Genomic DNA, 12,637 nt, shown 5'->3' with positions numbered 1-12,637 from the left:
AGACGGGAGTTTCTAAACAGGGTTATCTCAACATATAAGAATCCCTTCGACTTGATCATCTTTGTGTAAAAAAAAATGCACCACATTATTTAATTCTTACAGGGGATCCAAAGAATTCCACACTTCTTTTGCAAAGAAACTGCACCATAATGTGCAGTCACTGGGAAAACGCTATTCTTTCTCCATCCATCCAGGACCGCTAAGATTGCCATGTAGAGTTTGGATGCATGTTACTGGCACCAGAGGTACTTCAAGACAGGGGGCTCCTAGCACTACTAATGAAATCGCATTGTGCAGCTATTCTGTCTTGCCCTCCTTAAAGGATTTTCTGTGGTAAGAAAAAATACAGAAGCAGCAATAAGGAAACACAGGAAGGTTACAAATGGAAAACAACATTTTCTGGGCCCTGCCTGTAAAATTCTGTGAATTCTACACAACAGAAGTCGCATCTGAAAGCACTCCACTTAGATAATACCTGTGACATCATAATGAATGACAATCCATCTCAAGCACATACGCACACACCACCTTGAATTCCCTCTAACACATTTTTTTTATGTATTATGTTGTTTTACTTTTTGTTTTTGCTTTTTAGAGCAAACTGGAGTACTCAAGTAGGAGGAAGCTTCTTGTAGGGGGAAAAAAGGCAAAAAAAATCACCCCTATAACTACCTCCCCACCCCACTGTATCAATTCCTGCTGCTCCCACTATTTCATGGATTTATTTATTTATTTAATATTTTGAAGACTGGATGTTCCTCCTTTCTGGGGACAAAGTGAATATCCCTGCCAATTGCGAGGACAGGGGGAAAGAGTCGAATCAATTTCATTACAGCCACTTTCAACAGAAGCAAACTTGGCATCGCTTTGCTACGTCAAGATATTCAGCCACCATTTTTCCCTCTCTTCCCAGCATGCAGCAGAGGGTTTGGGTGTACAGTTTGGGGGAAATTTGCCATGGAGTTGTACAAAGGGGAAATGCAGTTGGAGAGCAGTTTGCAAAATTGAGTGGCTATGCCCTAATGGATCCGCACACCCACCACAACACACACACACACACACACACACACGTGCAAAAAATCCCCCCTGCAACAAAACAGGATTTCTGTCCCAAACAACACGTTTACTTGGGACTAATTTATTTTTTAAGTACTGAAAATATACTGAGCACTTTGGGTAACAAATGCAAATAGACAAGTTCTGCCAAAACAGCTTGTAATCAAGGGCTGGCACCTGGTATCCTTGGGCAGCTGCTAGGGGCCCTATTAACCCCCACTACTGATGACTATCCTGGGCCCTTCTTTAAAAAAAAAAAAAACCAGCACCAGACAGCTGAGTCTAGCTGCCATTTTTAATTTCCCTGCAATGTATCTGATGTAGTGTCCCTCCAGAGCATTGTGAGAAATTTAAATGGTGCCCTCTGCCACCTACTGGGCACTGCTTGGAGAGCTGCTGCCAAGTAAGCTTACTATCAGTGGAGGCTGGTGGCTCTGATTTCGGTGGGGCTGTGCATCCATTCTGGGTTTCAGTCAGAACCAGCCAGACCTCTAAAGGAGCTATCCAAGCTGCTGGACCTACATTGGAGATAGGGGTCAGCACCTCGGATAGCTCCTTCAGAGTTCTGGCTGGTTCTGACTGAAACCCACAATGGATTTATAGCCCCACTGAAATCAGAGCCACCAACCCCCACTGCCCACCAATGCCCACCAATAAAGGAAGTATGAGGGTCCGAGTGGGCACACTGTTGAGGACCACCCTCAAACCTGGATCTGACCCTGCCTGTTAATTTCCTCTTCTAATGCCAGCATTGGCTTGGTGCCTCAATCCACAGATCCTCACACACCCAGCAGCGGGCTGCATACATTCACACAACCCTGGGGGAAGTTTCTGAAGAGATGATTGCTAATGAGTTGGGGGGTTCGGGCCCAGAGTTCAACAAGTCTGAGAAACAGTGCTTTGAAACTATGGTGTGTCTTCGAGGTGGTACAGGCAGTTGGAGGGAGGGAAGTGTTTTCCTCCATCATCCCACCTCCAACTGATGTGTTTCACGGCAGATTCCGTCGTTCCCCACCCATCAAAAAGTCAAGAAAAAGGGCAGCCGAAGTCGAGCCGGAGTACAGCAGGTTCAGGACCTTGGACAGTCATTGCTTACTGAAGGACCGTGGGCTCAAGTTCAGGACCACGGAGAGCAGCCCTGCAGCTAGAGAAGACCAGTTACTCCCGCACTGGCTTAGAGCAAGTTGATCGGGCTTTTATAAGAAGGCCAGGAGAGACCTCTGGGAGCTCCGCCTCCTCAAGTGCTGGATCTGGCTTTCCCACAGTCACGGGCTTCTTCTGGGTGGTGAGGGTCTGGGGAGTGAGGACCTGCTTGGCGAATGTTCCCCAGGGCCTCCCTATTCACTGGAGGAGTCCGAGATCCATCCCTCAGAGTCAGAGGGCAGTGGCGCCCCCTGGAGACCGAGTGGGCAGGGTGCAGGATCCGAGGTGGAGCTCCAGGACCTGCTTTTGCCTCCTCCTCGGCATGGCTGCCACTGGAAACGCCTGTCTCAGAGGGTTCTTGGTCCTGAGCCGTCACACCAACCTATTTTTTGTGCCCCTCTCAAATGGGCTTTGCACCTGTCCACAAACGTATTGCTGTTGTTGTTTATTCGTTCAGTCGCTTCCGACTCTTCGTGACTTCATGGACCAGCCCACGCCAGAGCTTCCTGTCAGCTGTCGCCATCCCCAGCTCCCCCAAGGCCAAGTCCGTCACCTCCAGAATATCATCCATCCATCTTGCCCTTGGTCGGACCCTCTTTCTTTGGCCTTCCACTTTCCCTAGCATCAGCATCTTCTCCAGGCTATCCTGTCTTCTCATTATGTGGCCAAAGTACTTCAGTTTTGCCTTTAATATCATTCCCTCCAGTGAGCAGTCTGGCTTGATTTCCTGGAGTATGGACTGGTTTGATCTTCTTGCAGTCCAAGGCACTCTCAGAATTTTCCTCCAGCACCACAGTTCAAAAGCATCTATCTTCCTTCGCTCAGCCTTCCTTATGGTCCAGCTCTTGCAGCCATAGGTTACTACAGGGAATACGGTACAAAACTTATTGTATTGGTTGATAATTTTGGGATTTCTACTTCTCTGGGTCTTCCCTTGTAGATCCTGCAGGGGCTTAACCAGGGATGACTGAAGAAGTAACAGTACTGTTGCAACTAAAGGAGATTTGCCAGGATGAGGGTTTGGGGAGGATGAATATATTCAGGGCATAGAATTGGAGGAGCTTTTTGGAGGAGCAAGCGTGCTGTCTCCCCCATGAACAAGAGAACAGAGGATCTTTTTTTTCTCTTTACAAAAATGGAAGGTGGCATATTTTTAAAGGAGTTGCATTCTGCCCTGAATTGTACAGTCCAGGGCAAAAATAGGGGAACAGCCACCCTGTGAACCTGGAAGTAGCAAAAGTGTAGAGATGAACCATGGTGGAGGCATCATAGAAAGACACCACCCCCACGTCATAGTGCAGATAAACCCCGACTCTCTTAGGAAATGAGATGGGACACAGCCTTTGAGGGGGGGTGTCCTTTGCCATTAGCTCCATCCCATTCCGCAGCCGGATCACCCAGTATCCATTGCCAGGGGAGGCAGAGATTTTCCCCTTGCGGTTGATGGAAGTGCTAACCAGGCCTAAGGTCCAAGAGGGCTTGTTGCCAACTTCCACCTCCCAGTAATGTTTCCCTGAGGAGAAGCCCTGGCAACCCAACACTGCTACACAGTAGTTGAAGCGCATCGGGGTGTCTGGCACATCCCGGCGTAGGTGGCCATCCTGGACACAGGTATAGTCATCTGAAAGGACAAGGCAGGGATGCGCTGTTTCAGGATCCAGGGTTATCTGGGCAAAATCTGTAGAATGGAAAGAGGAAGGGGGCAATTATAATCAATGTGTCCTCATGCTTTAACAACAGCATCTTACTGATCCCATCTCCCCACCTTCTAGAATGGTGCAACATACAATAGGGCAAAATCTGTAGAATGGAAAGAGGAAGGGGGCAATTATAATCAATGTGTCCTCATGCTTTAACAACAGCATCTTACTGATCCCATCTCCCCACCTTCTAGAATGGTGCAACATACAATAGGGCAAAATCTGTAGAATGGAAAGAGGAAGGGGGCAATTATAATCAATGTGTCCTCATGCTTTAACAACAGCATCTTACTGATCCCATCTCCCCACCTTCTAGAATGGTGCAACATACAATAGGGCAAAATCTGTAGAATGGAAAGAGGAAGGGGGCAATTATAATCAATGTGTCCTCATGCTTTAACAACAGCAACTTACTGATCCCATCTCCCCACCTTCTAGAATGGTACAACATACAATAGGGCAAAATCTGTAGAATGGAAAGAGGAAGGGGGCAATTATAATCAATGTGTCCTCATGCTTTAACAACAGCAACTTACTGATCCCATCTCCCCACCTTCTAGAATGGTGCAACATACAATAGGGCAAAATCTGTAGAATGGAAAGAGGAAGGGGGCAATTATAATCAATGTGTCCTCATGCTTTAACAACAGCATCTTACTGATCCCATCTCCCCACCTTCTAGAATGGTGCAACATACAATAGGGCAAAGAAGGGAGTAGACATCTGGCGAGCCAGCACTGACACAAAGGACACAGTCAACACCATTAAATCAGGGGTATGGGCCAAATTCTATTTTGGAGAAGCTCTCGGGGGGGTGCATTCCAGTGGTCGGTGGGGCCCAAGGCAAAAGAGTTGAGGCCAAAATAGCAGCATCATTTAGTTTAAAGCCCTTACTGCCAGCAACTAAGTCTTCAGAGAGGCATTTTAGAATGGGGGGGGGGACTGCACAAAGTCAGAAAATCACCCAATAGTTGGTGGTTGGAGGAAAGGGGGTGTGGCCATCTGAGGAACCCTGAAGGGCCAGATTGGAACCCTGGAGGGCCAGATTGGAACCCCAGGAGGGCCAGATTTGGCCAGCAGCCTCATGTTCTGCACACCTGCACTAAATGCAGATCAGTTAACTTTCAACATACATTTACCATCCTTACTGAGAGATAAGCCACGTATTTGACAAAAATGCAAGGTAGAGTCCATGACTGCACCTGTTCAGGCTGCAGGAAGAGAGGGGCCACATTTTTAATAGCCCCCGCATGTAGACAACTAGCACCTTAGGAAGAAAACAGGTTCTACCATTTTTCCCTCCCACTGAGGAGGGAGTTGGTTTTTACTTTTTAGCATAGGAGTATTCAAAGCATAGGAGCAAAGAAAAGCATTTTTAGCATAAGAGTATTTAGAAGTATTCAGAAAGTGTATTTCCCCTCCTCCAGTTTAAGCAGTACTGTTGCAGAAGGACTCTACCATGTGATTTTGCTGAATCTACTCCTTCTACAATGACACTAGTACGCCACCCTTCCTCCAAGGAGCTCAGGGAGGCATACATGGGGGGAGGGTGTTATCTCACCTCTCCTCTTGAGGTAGTCTACACTGAGAGAGAGAGAGACTGAGCCAAGATCCCTCAGTGAATTCCATTGTTTTATTTATTATTTATTCAGAAAAGCTATATCCCACCTCTCCCACAGCTCAAGGCAGCTACAATTTTTTTTACCAAAATACAAACCAAGCCACTCCAGGGCTAATTGAGGATTTGAACTCAGTACTGCTCAAGCCCAAAAGTTCTCCTATTACACCACATTGGCTCTCCAGTGTATCTCCGCCATAACTCATGATCTGAACTTGACTCCTCCTTTCCCTGCCACTTCGTTAAGCCATCCTGGTTCCAGATTAGTTCCCAGCCTGATCTTTTCATTGGCCCCATATACATAATTTCTTTTAGGTCAGGTCACCCCTACATCCCAACGGTTCTATTGAACACAGGTTCTTTTGTTATCTGTTTTCTCAGTATCAGTGGCAGGCCTCCTTTGACCAATCCCAGGCTTACTATGGATTGGTTCGTGTGTTTCCATCTGAGCTTCTGCATCACTCACAGAATCCCCAATTACACTCTGTGACCTCGTTCATGGGTGTCAACTGCCATGACCGTTACAAAACAAGAGTGTGTCCTCAGGATGTCTGAATGGTGAAGGAGAACTAAAATGCATTAAGGGTGTGATTCTATATGAACTGCCTTTGATACTCATAAGCCTCTGAACTGGGAGGCTTACATCTATCCAGTGCATGGCAGGAGGAGCACGGAGGCAATTGTCTCCTCCATGCTCCTTTCGCCCTGCATTTTTGCTAGTCGGGTGACTTTGCCCATCTAGCAGGAGCAGAGCAGGAGGGAAGGAGGCTGGGGCAGCCGGAGGATTCTTTGTAAGCTGGCCACTCCGGTCTCCTTGCCTCCCCACCCACAGAACCTCCCCCTTTCCCTCCTCTCTGAGCTCATGTTTGCAAGCTCATAGAGGCAGCCAGCACAGTTTTCTCCATGCCAGCTGCAAGGGAGAGGGGGTGAGAAGCTCAGATTGCCAGGTCTGAGCTCAGAGTGCTGTCTCTGGCCTCAGATACAGGAATCCGAAAAATCCTATGCCCCCCCCACACCTCCAGATGCTGTCTAGGGGCCATAGGATTGCTGTCCCCGTGATCCTGAATGTTTTGCTCTTGCTTAGAGCTTCAGAAGTGCCTTGCTGGATCAAAAGCTCCACCTTGTCCAGCACCTGTTGTAAGAATCCTTTGGGGAAGGGCCATAAGTCAGTGGTTTGCATGCAAAAGGTCCCACGTTCAATCCCTGGTAAGTGCTGAGACAGCCCCTATCAGAGACACCCCTTCTGCCTACCCAGGCTTCATGTCCCAGTGGAGGGGGAAATGCTTGCTAATCGGCCTGATTCCTGACTTAGCCAAGTGGTGCATTCAGAGAAGGCAACAAAGACTCCCAGATATCCAGTTTACCTATGTTGAGAACAGATCTCATTTCCTTCCAAACCACATACTGTAGAGGCCCCTTGAATTCTCCGAGCATCTGTAACATGGATGGCACAACAGGAACAGCAAGAGTGGCTTGTTGCTGCTTGACCCTTTGCCAGATGGGAAAACAATCACACACAGAGATGTATGTGTTAATAACTAATATATAGGGGCAAATTAAGAAGCAATGTCCCTTTAATTGCACTCACCTGTTCAGGAGAGAGTGGATTCCCTGTGGATGAGAAAGACAAAAGGGAAATCAAATTAACAGAGTAGCTAGAAGACCTGGAATTCTATTAAATTCTAAATTCTACCCCCTGGGTTTGCAATATTATGTATAGAATAGGATAACAAACTGTCTGTTAGCAAGGCCTTCCCCATCTAGACACTGACTGAGCTGCTGTGTTGTCACAGGATGTTCACACACATTCTACCTACTTAAAGAGATGGTGTCAGCAATGGAATCTTCACAAACTTTGCAGCTTCTATGAGGGGGAAGTGAAAGGACCCATTTGGATGAGATGGAGACCTCATACAGGGTCTCAGTGCAAGAGATGTTTTGCATTGCTTGCTACCAAGGAGGCATTGAGCTACAAAGCTGAGTGGGCAAGGTGAGGAACTGAGGGACAAGTAGCTCAGATGAAGGGTTGTTGAAGAAAGGGGGCAGAGAAGGGAGCAGGATGAAAATCAAGGACCAGAAAGAACAATCAGACACCTGAGGAGTGGGGCAGGGAGTTGGGGAGAAAGTGACAAAGAATCTGAGTGAAATCCTAGAGACAGGAACGGCCATGTGTTGTTTATATATTCATTTTTATTTAATTATATCTGCCTTCCAGACTGAAAACCAGCCCCCAAGGTGTATATGTTAATAACTAACACATATATAGTTACATTATAAAATATAGCTCTTAAAAAAAACAGCCCCTTAACACGTTAAAACTGAAACAACCAGAAATAGTTAATTCATCAAGAAAAACAGCAACAACTATTATGGTAAAATCCAGCAGGAAGAATATGGTAGGGCTGATATGAGATAAAAAGTAGTTTCCCCAGCCATCTTAATACCTATAATGAATAGGCTGGTGAGCCTCTCTCAGTGGGGAGATGGATGGGACACCACTGAAAAAGCCTTTTACTTGTAGCCTCTAGCCTGGCCATTGTAGGTTATGGGCCTCAGAGCTGGTCCCATCTGATGATCTTGGTCGAGGGAGGGTCACATGGGGGAAAGCCGTCCCTGAGATCATTTGGGGCATTAAAGTACTAGCACTTAGAATTGCACTTCTGGAAACAGGAGCAACCAGGAGAAGTTGCTTTGGAGGCAGGGAGGGGAGGATTGTGGGCCAAGGAGGCTGCAAGGACAAAGAGAGATTTCATATAATTTTTCAGCTGCGCAGGCAAGCATGTGGAGGCATGTCTCTCTGGTCAAGAATATATGGCATAAATAGGGCAGCTTTGAAAAAGAAAAGATAAATTCCCCCTTTGCAACAGTTTCTCATATCAACTTGACAAGCTCAGTACCTACCGTTACTAAAGTGCCTATTTCCAACACTTCTGGAATATAGAAACCATGTGAAATTGGAACATAATTTATTCAACTAAATTCAAATTAAAAATCGGAATGCCTGAGAATTCCTCCTTCCACTACCACCACCCTTCCCCAAGCAGGCCTAGTTCAAAGCCTAGTTCAGGTCAGTTCCTTTTCACATTTCTACTCGGTACACCAACCCCAAAGTTGTAATCCTTCACACACCCATCTTCTGGACCAAACATTGTCCAAACAGAATTTCCAGCATTGCCACAACTACCAAAAGGATTGGCCTAGTCTCCCTGAGGGGATCAACCTGTGTGGCCATTTTAGACTGCAGATGAGGGCTCATGCAACTGAAAGAGAGAGAGCACATTTAAAAAACAAAAATCCCTGTATGTAGAAATCTAGAATGTCAAGTAAAAAGCTAAACCCAAACCCTTCTCCCTGACTTCTAGTTTTCTTTTGTACTGAAAAACGTTCAATCAGATGAGGCAACAATTTGTGGACTGAAGTGAACATAAGAAGTTGTCTCATACCAAGCTAGCCCACCTGTTCATCCAACTCAGTCATGTCTACAGTGACTGGCAGTGGCTCTCCAGGGCCTCGAGATAGAAATCTTTTCCAGCCCTGACTGGAGATATTGGGGACAGAACCTGGGACTTTATGCATGGAAAGCATGTGACCTACCACTGAGCTACTATGTCCTTCCTTCAAGTAATGCAACCCAGATGCAGGATTAGCACCTCAGTGAGAACTAGGCCATAGATTCACCTGTAGTGTGACAGCCCCTCTCTTTTCATGGATACCCGTTTTCTCCTTACCGTTAGGAACTCTGCAGACTCTGGTAGCTCCAGATGACTCTGGGCTTCCAACAGCAACTCCTGGCCTACCTGGCAAGACCCCCTCAGCTTTCTCACTCTTTCCTCTGTCTCCCGGAACAGGGCTCCCCCTTTCTTCTCCAGCCTTGCCTTGCATGCCTTCTCACGAGCATGGAGGAAGCAGTGAAGCTGCCTAAATTCGGTGGAGATGTGGTCTCCCAGGCTGATCAGAATTGCCTGGAAACCAGAGAGGTATATAAGCATATTTCCCTCCGTAGCTGAGCCCCAAAATATTGATTCTCTGTTTCTCTTCACCATGGTCTTCTTTACCTGATGGTTCTGGAGCTTCTCCTCTTCCTCCCTCCTAAGCATGACAGCTTTGCTCAGGTTAGATGCCATCTGAGAAATAGCCAAAGACAGCTCATCCTATTCAAAAATGGGAGTGGAGACTGAGATGGTCAAAGGGACAAATTGCCTCACCAGACTTTCAGAAATTCATCATGCGAAGCTTTGCCCATCTCTTCCTATGCCAGGGGGGGGGGGAGTCACCCATGTTATGTATTTGGCTACCTTGATTAGCATATTGTGATGGTTTTGCCTGATACATTTAATGAATGATCAGGGTTTTGACAAAAAGGTGGAATGCTTGTTCTTTGGTGGCTCCAACCTCTGGAAAGTAACACACATCAGTTTTCAAGGAGGGACAGAGAGACAGCTGGGAAGTTTTTGCAATATGAATTTGGACAGAGACAGTGGCCTGGTTTTCATGTAACACTTACCCATGGTTTATTTAAACTATGTGTTGTTGTCCTACCCAGGGTTTGTCTGGCAGATGATCCAACAAACCCTGATTTGTTTTCTCAGTTCCTGGGTTGTTTGTTTCCCTCCTCCTTCATCTGTTCCTTCCCTGTATCCTAACTGCCTTTTTGGCACTGCAGTACTGGCATGTAAAAAGGCTGGGAGTTTTATATTCCTCTTGCCTGCTGCCTCTGTAACCTGGCAAAGCAACCTATGAACAACCCACAATTCTAGGTTCGCATGTAACAACCCATGGTTTAAACAACCCACAGTTCACAAACTAACAACAAGCCATTAGTTCTCTTCATGGGTTGTTCATGGTTATCAGTCCATAGTTAACCCATAGTTCTGGGATCACACCTAACAACTCATGATTTAACAAACCATGCTTAATTAAACCATGGTTTGTCCTTATAGGCGAACCAGGTCAGAAAGAACTGTTAGTTGGTTGAAGGAAGTTTGTTTTAAGAGTATCTGATGCAGGATTAGCCAATGTACTGCCTGCTTCAAGAATCTGCTTGATTCCACTATGTTCCCCTTGTATATTTGGAAATAAAGCACATTTTCAAAGACACCAGAAGTCTCAAGTGCTCTCTTATCCAAAGGAAATTTAAACCCTGTTGGGCTGGAGGCTGTTTTTACTCTGTTACTGGTGTCTTTTTAATTGTGTTGAATGTATTATTATTATTATTGTTATTGTTATTGTTATTATTATTATTATTAGTATTATTAGCAAATCTAATTAGTGATTGTAAGGGTACAAGTCAAATAAATAAATAACCCTGTAGCATGACCTTCACCAACCAGGTTCCCTCTAGATGTGTTGGTCACACTCCAGTTTGGTATTGCTGGCTGGGGATGATGGGTTTTGTAATCCAACACATCTAGAGAGCACGAGGTTGGGGAAAGTTGCTGTAGCACAACCTGTGGATATTTCTCCATTCAGGGGACAAACCAACTGCTGGTGTGCTCTTAAATGCAAAGGAGTCCTTTAAAAAGAGCAAAGCCAGCTAGCCATATCAAAACAGGTCCACTTTTGTCCTGACCCCCAGTTCTAATTCACTAGCCCCACCACCCAATCCGGGAACAGAACCCAAGAATTCTGCTTGGACCCTGACACACCTTATAGCACTTGGCAGCCTCATGCAGGGGGAGTCGGGTGCGATCCTGGCGCAGCATGGGTCCTGTGCAGTCAGCTCCACTGCGGCACCCCTCCTCAGCTTCCCCAGGATGCATCCCCCGGATTTGGCGAATCATGGTCCCCAGGAGTTTGCACAGGGCATACCTCTTCTCTGGAAATTGCTCCCGGCACTGGGGACAGATGGGCTTGCTGCCGTGGGCCCCCCATGCCATCTCAATGCAAGCTTGGCAGTAGAGGTGCCCGCAAGGGAGGGCGACTGGCTCCCAGAACCACTCCAGGCATACTGGGCAGGAGAAATCCGGGGTCAGATCCTCAAATAGCATGGAGGAAGCCATGATACGTCCCTAGGGACTCCAAGGAACTTGGGTCCCAGCCATCTTTCCCTCCACGCAGTACTAGAATCCTCCCCCACCACAGACACACACCCAGAGTTGGGAAGAGTCTCCCTCCCAACCCACTAGGTCCCACTGCCCAAGGCAGGAATGACAACCCAGTAGCCCACGCTCCACTCCACTGCCTGCTTTGGAGCCAGGCGGTGTCTGCGTTTCTCAGAACCCCAGTGTCGGACTTTGCCCCGAAGTCCTGACTGATTTGTGCTTATCACTCATGGGGGTGTTGACATAGGAGCAGCGCTCAAGCAATCCACCCCTTTTGTACATAACACTTGCACACAGGCAGCAATGTGGGTTTCCAGCTTCTTTTTTCACTGGCTCCACTCCTGTGTCTTCGACAGCTGTTTGACATGCAGAAATTGAAGGGGTTTCTTCCTTAATTGAACTCCTTGCCAGAAAAGCTTCTCCAGCCAAATGTCAGGCTGCTCTTAACGGCACAGGGCCAGTCAAAAGACTGCCAGCCCCATTCAATCAGGCCAAGTAGGTTAAGTCGAGAAACAGTATGTTCCTAAACTAGTGTACAGGTCTGCTGCTGTAGCTTTGTCCATTACAACTAAGGGCACAGACAGGACTTTTTTCTGTTTAGACAGAAAAAAGTCCTACAACTCCCAGCATTCCCCAGTTGTAGGACTTGTTTCTGTCTAAACAGGCATAGGATTCCACCCTACATAACCTACTTGGCTGGGGAAGCATCAAACAAGTTCAATGCATTCTTGGCTAATCCTGTGTCCAAATTCAATGTGCTCTCTCTTGCTCGCTCTCCAAACAAACCCTTTCTTTTATTTGTGTCCTACAAGCATGGAACTGGTTTTTAAAATCCAGATGCTATCAAATAATGGAGCTGAAAAGGACTTAATGAATCATCAAGTCTGACCCAACTGCCGACAGCAGGTAACTTATATATAAAACAGGGATAGACAACCTGACACCAAGAGGCACCGATGTTCCCCCAGTCACCATTCTTTGCACCTCCCACTTAAAAAAAAAAAAGAATCAACACCTTTTCTTACCAGCGCCTGGGATTGCTATGAAATAGGTTTATGTTGGTGCAGAAAATTGGGGGG

The 12,637-nt window shown here is 46.6% G+C and overlaps 1 protein-coding gene across 1 annotated transcript; it reads right to left on the bottom strand.

Annotated features, from left to right (window-relative positions):
• Positions 1-1,097: 1,097 nt before the first annotated feature.
• Positions 1,098-11,742, bottom strand: LOC146342283 (zinc-binding protein A33-like). Its single transcript, XM_084806086.1, has 7 exons — positions 11,163-11,742; positions 9,573-9,668; positions 9,246-9,479; positions 7,106-7,128; positions 6,882-7,006; positions 1,813-3,877; positions 1,098-1,481 (listed from the first exon to the last, which is right to left on the bottom strand). The coding sequence occupies exons 1-6, from the start codon at positions 11,514-11,516 to the stop codon at positions 3,327-3,329; spliced, it is 1,383 nt and encodes a 460-aa protein (XP_084662212.1). The 5' UTR covers positions 11,517-11,742; the 3' UTR covers positions 1,098-1,481; positions 1,813-3,326.
• Positions 11,743-12,637: the final 895 nt, after the last annotated feature.

The sequence above is a fragment of the Heloderma suspectum genome, chromosome 6 (assembly GCF_057233095.1).
Source record: "Heloderma suspectum isolate Gila_16-S chromosome 6, 16-S_ref, whole genome shotgun sequence".
NCBI lineage: Eukaryota > Metazoa > Chordata > Lepidosauria > Squamata > Helodermatidae > Heloderma > Heloderma suspectum.
Note: the sequence above shows the minus strand (reverse complement) of the source record. Positions and strands in the feature narration are given on the sequence as shown.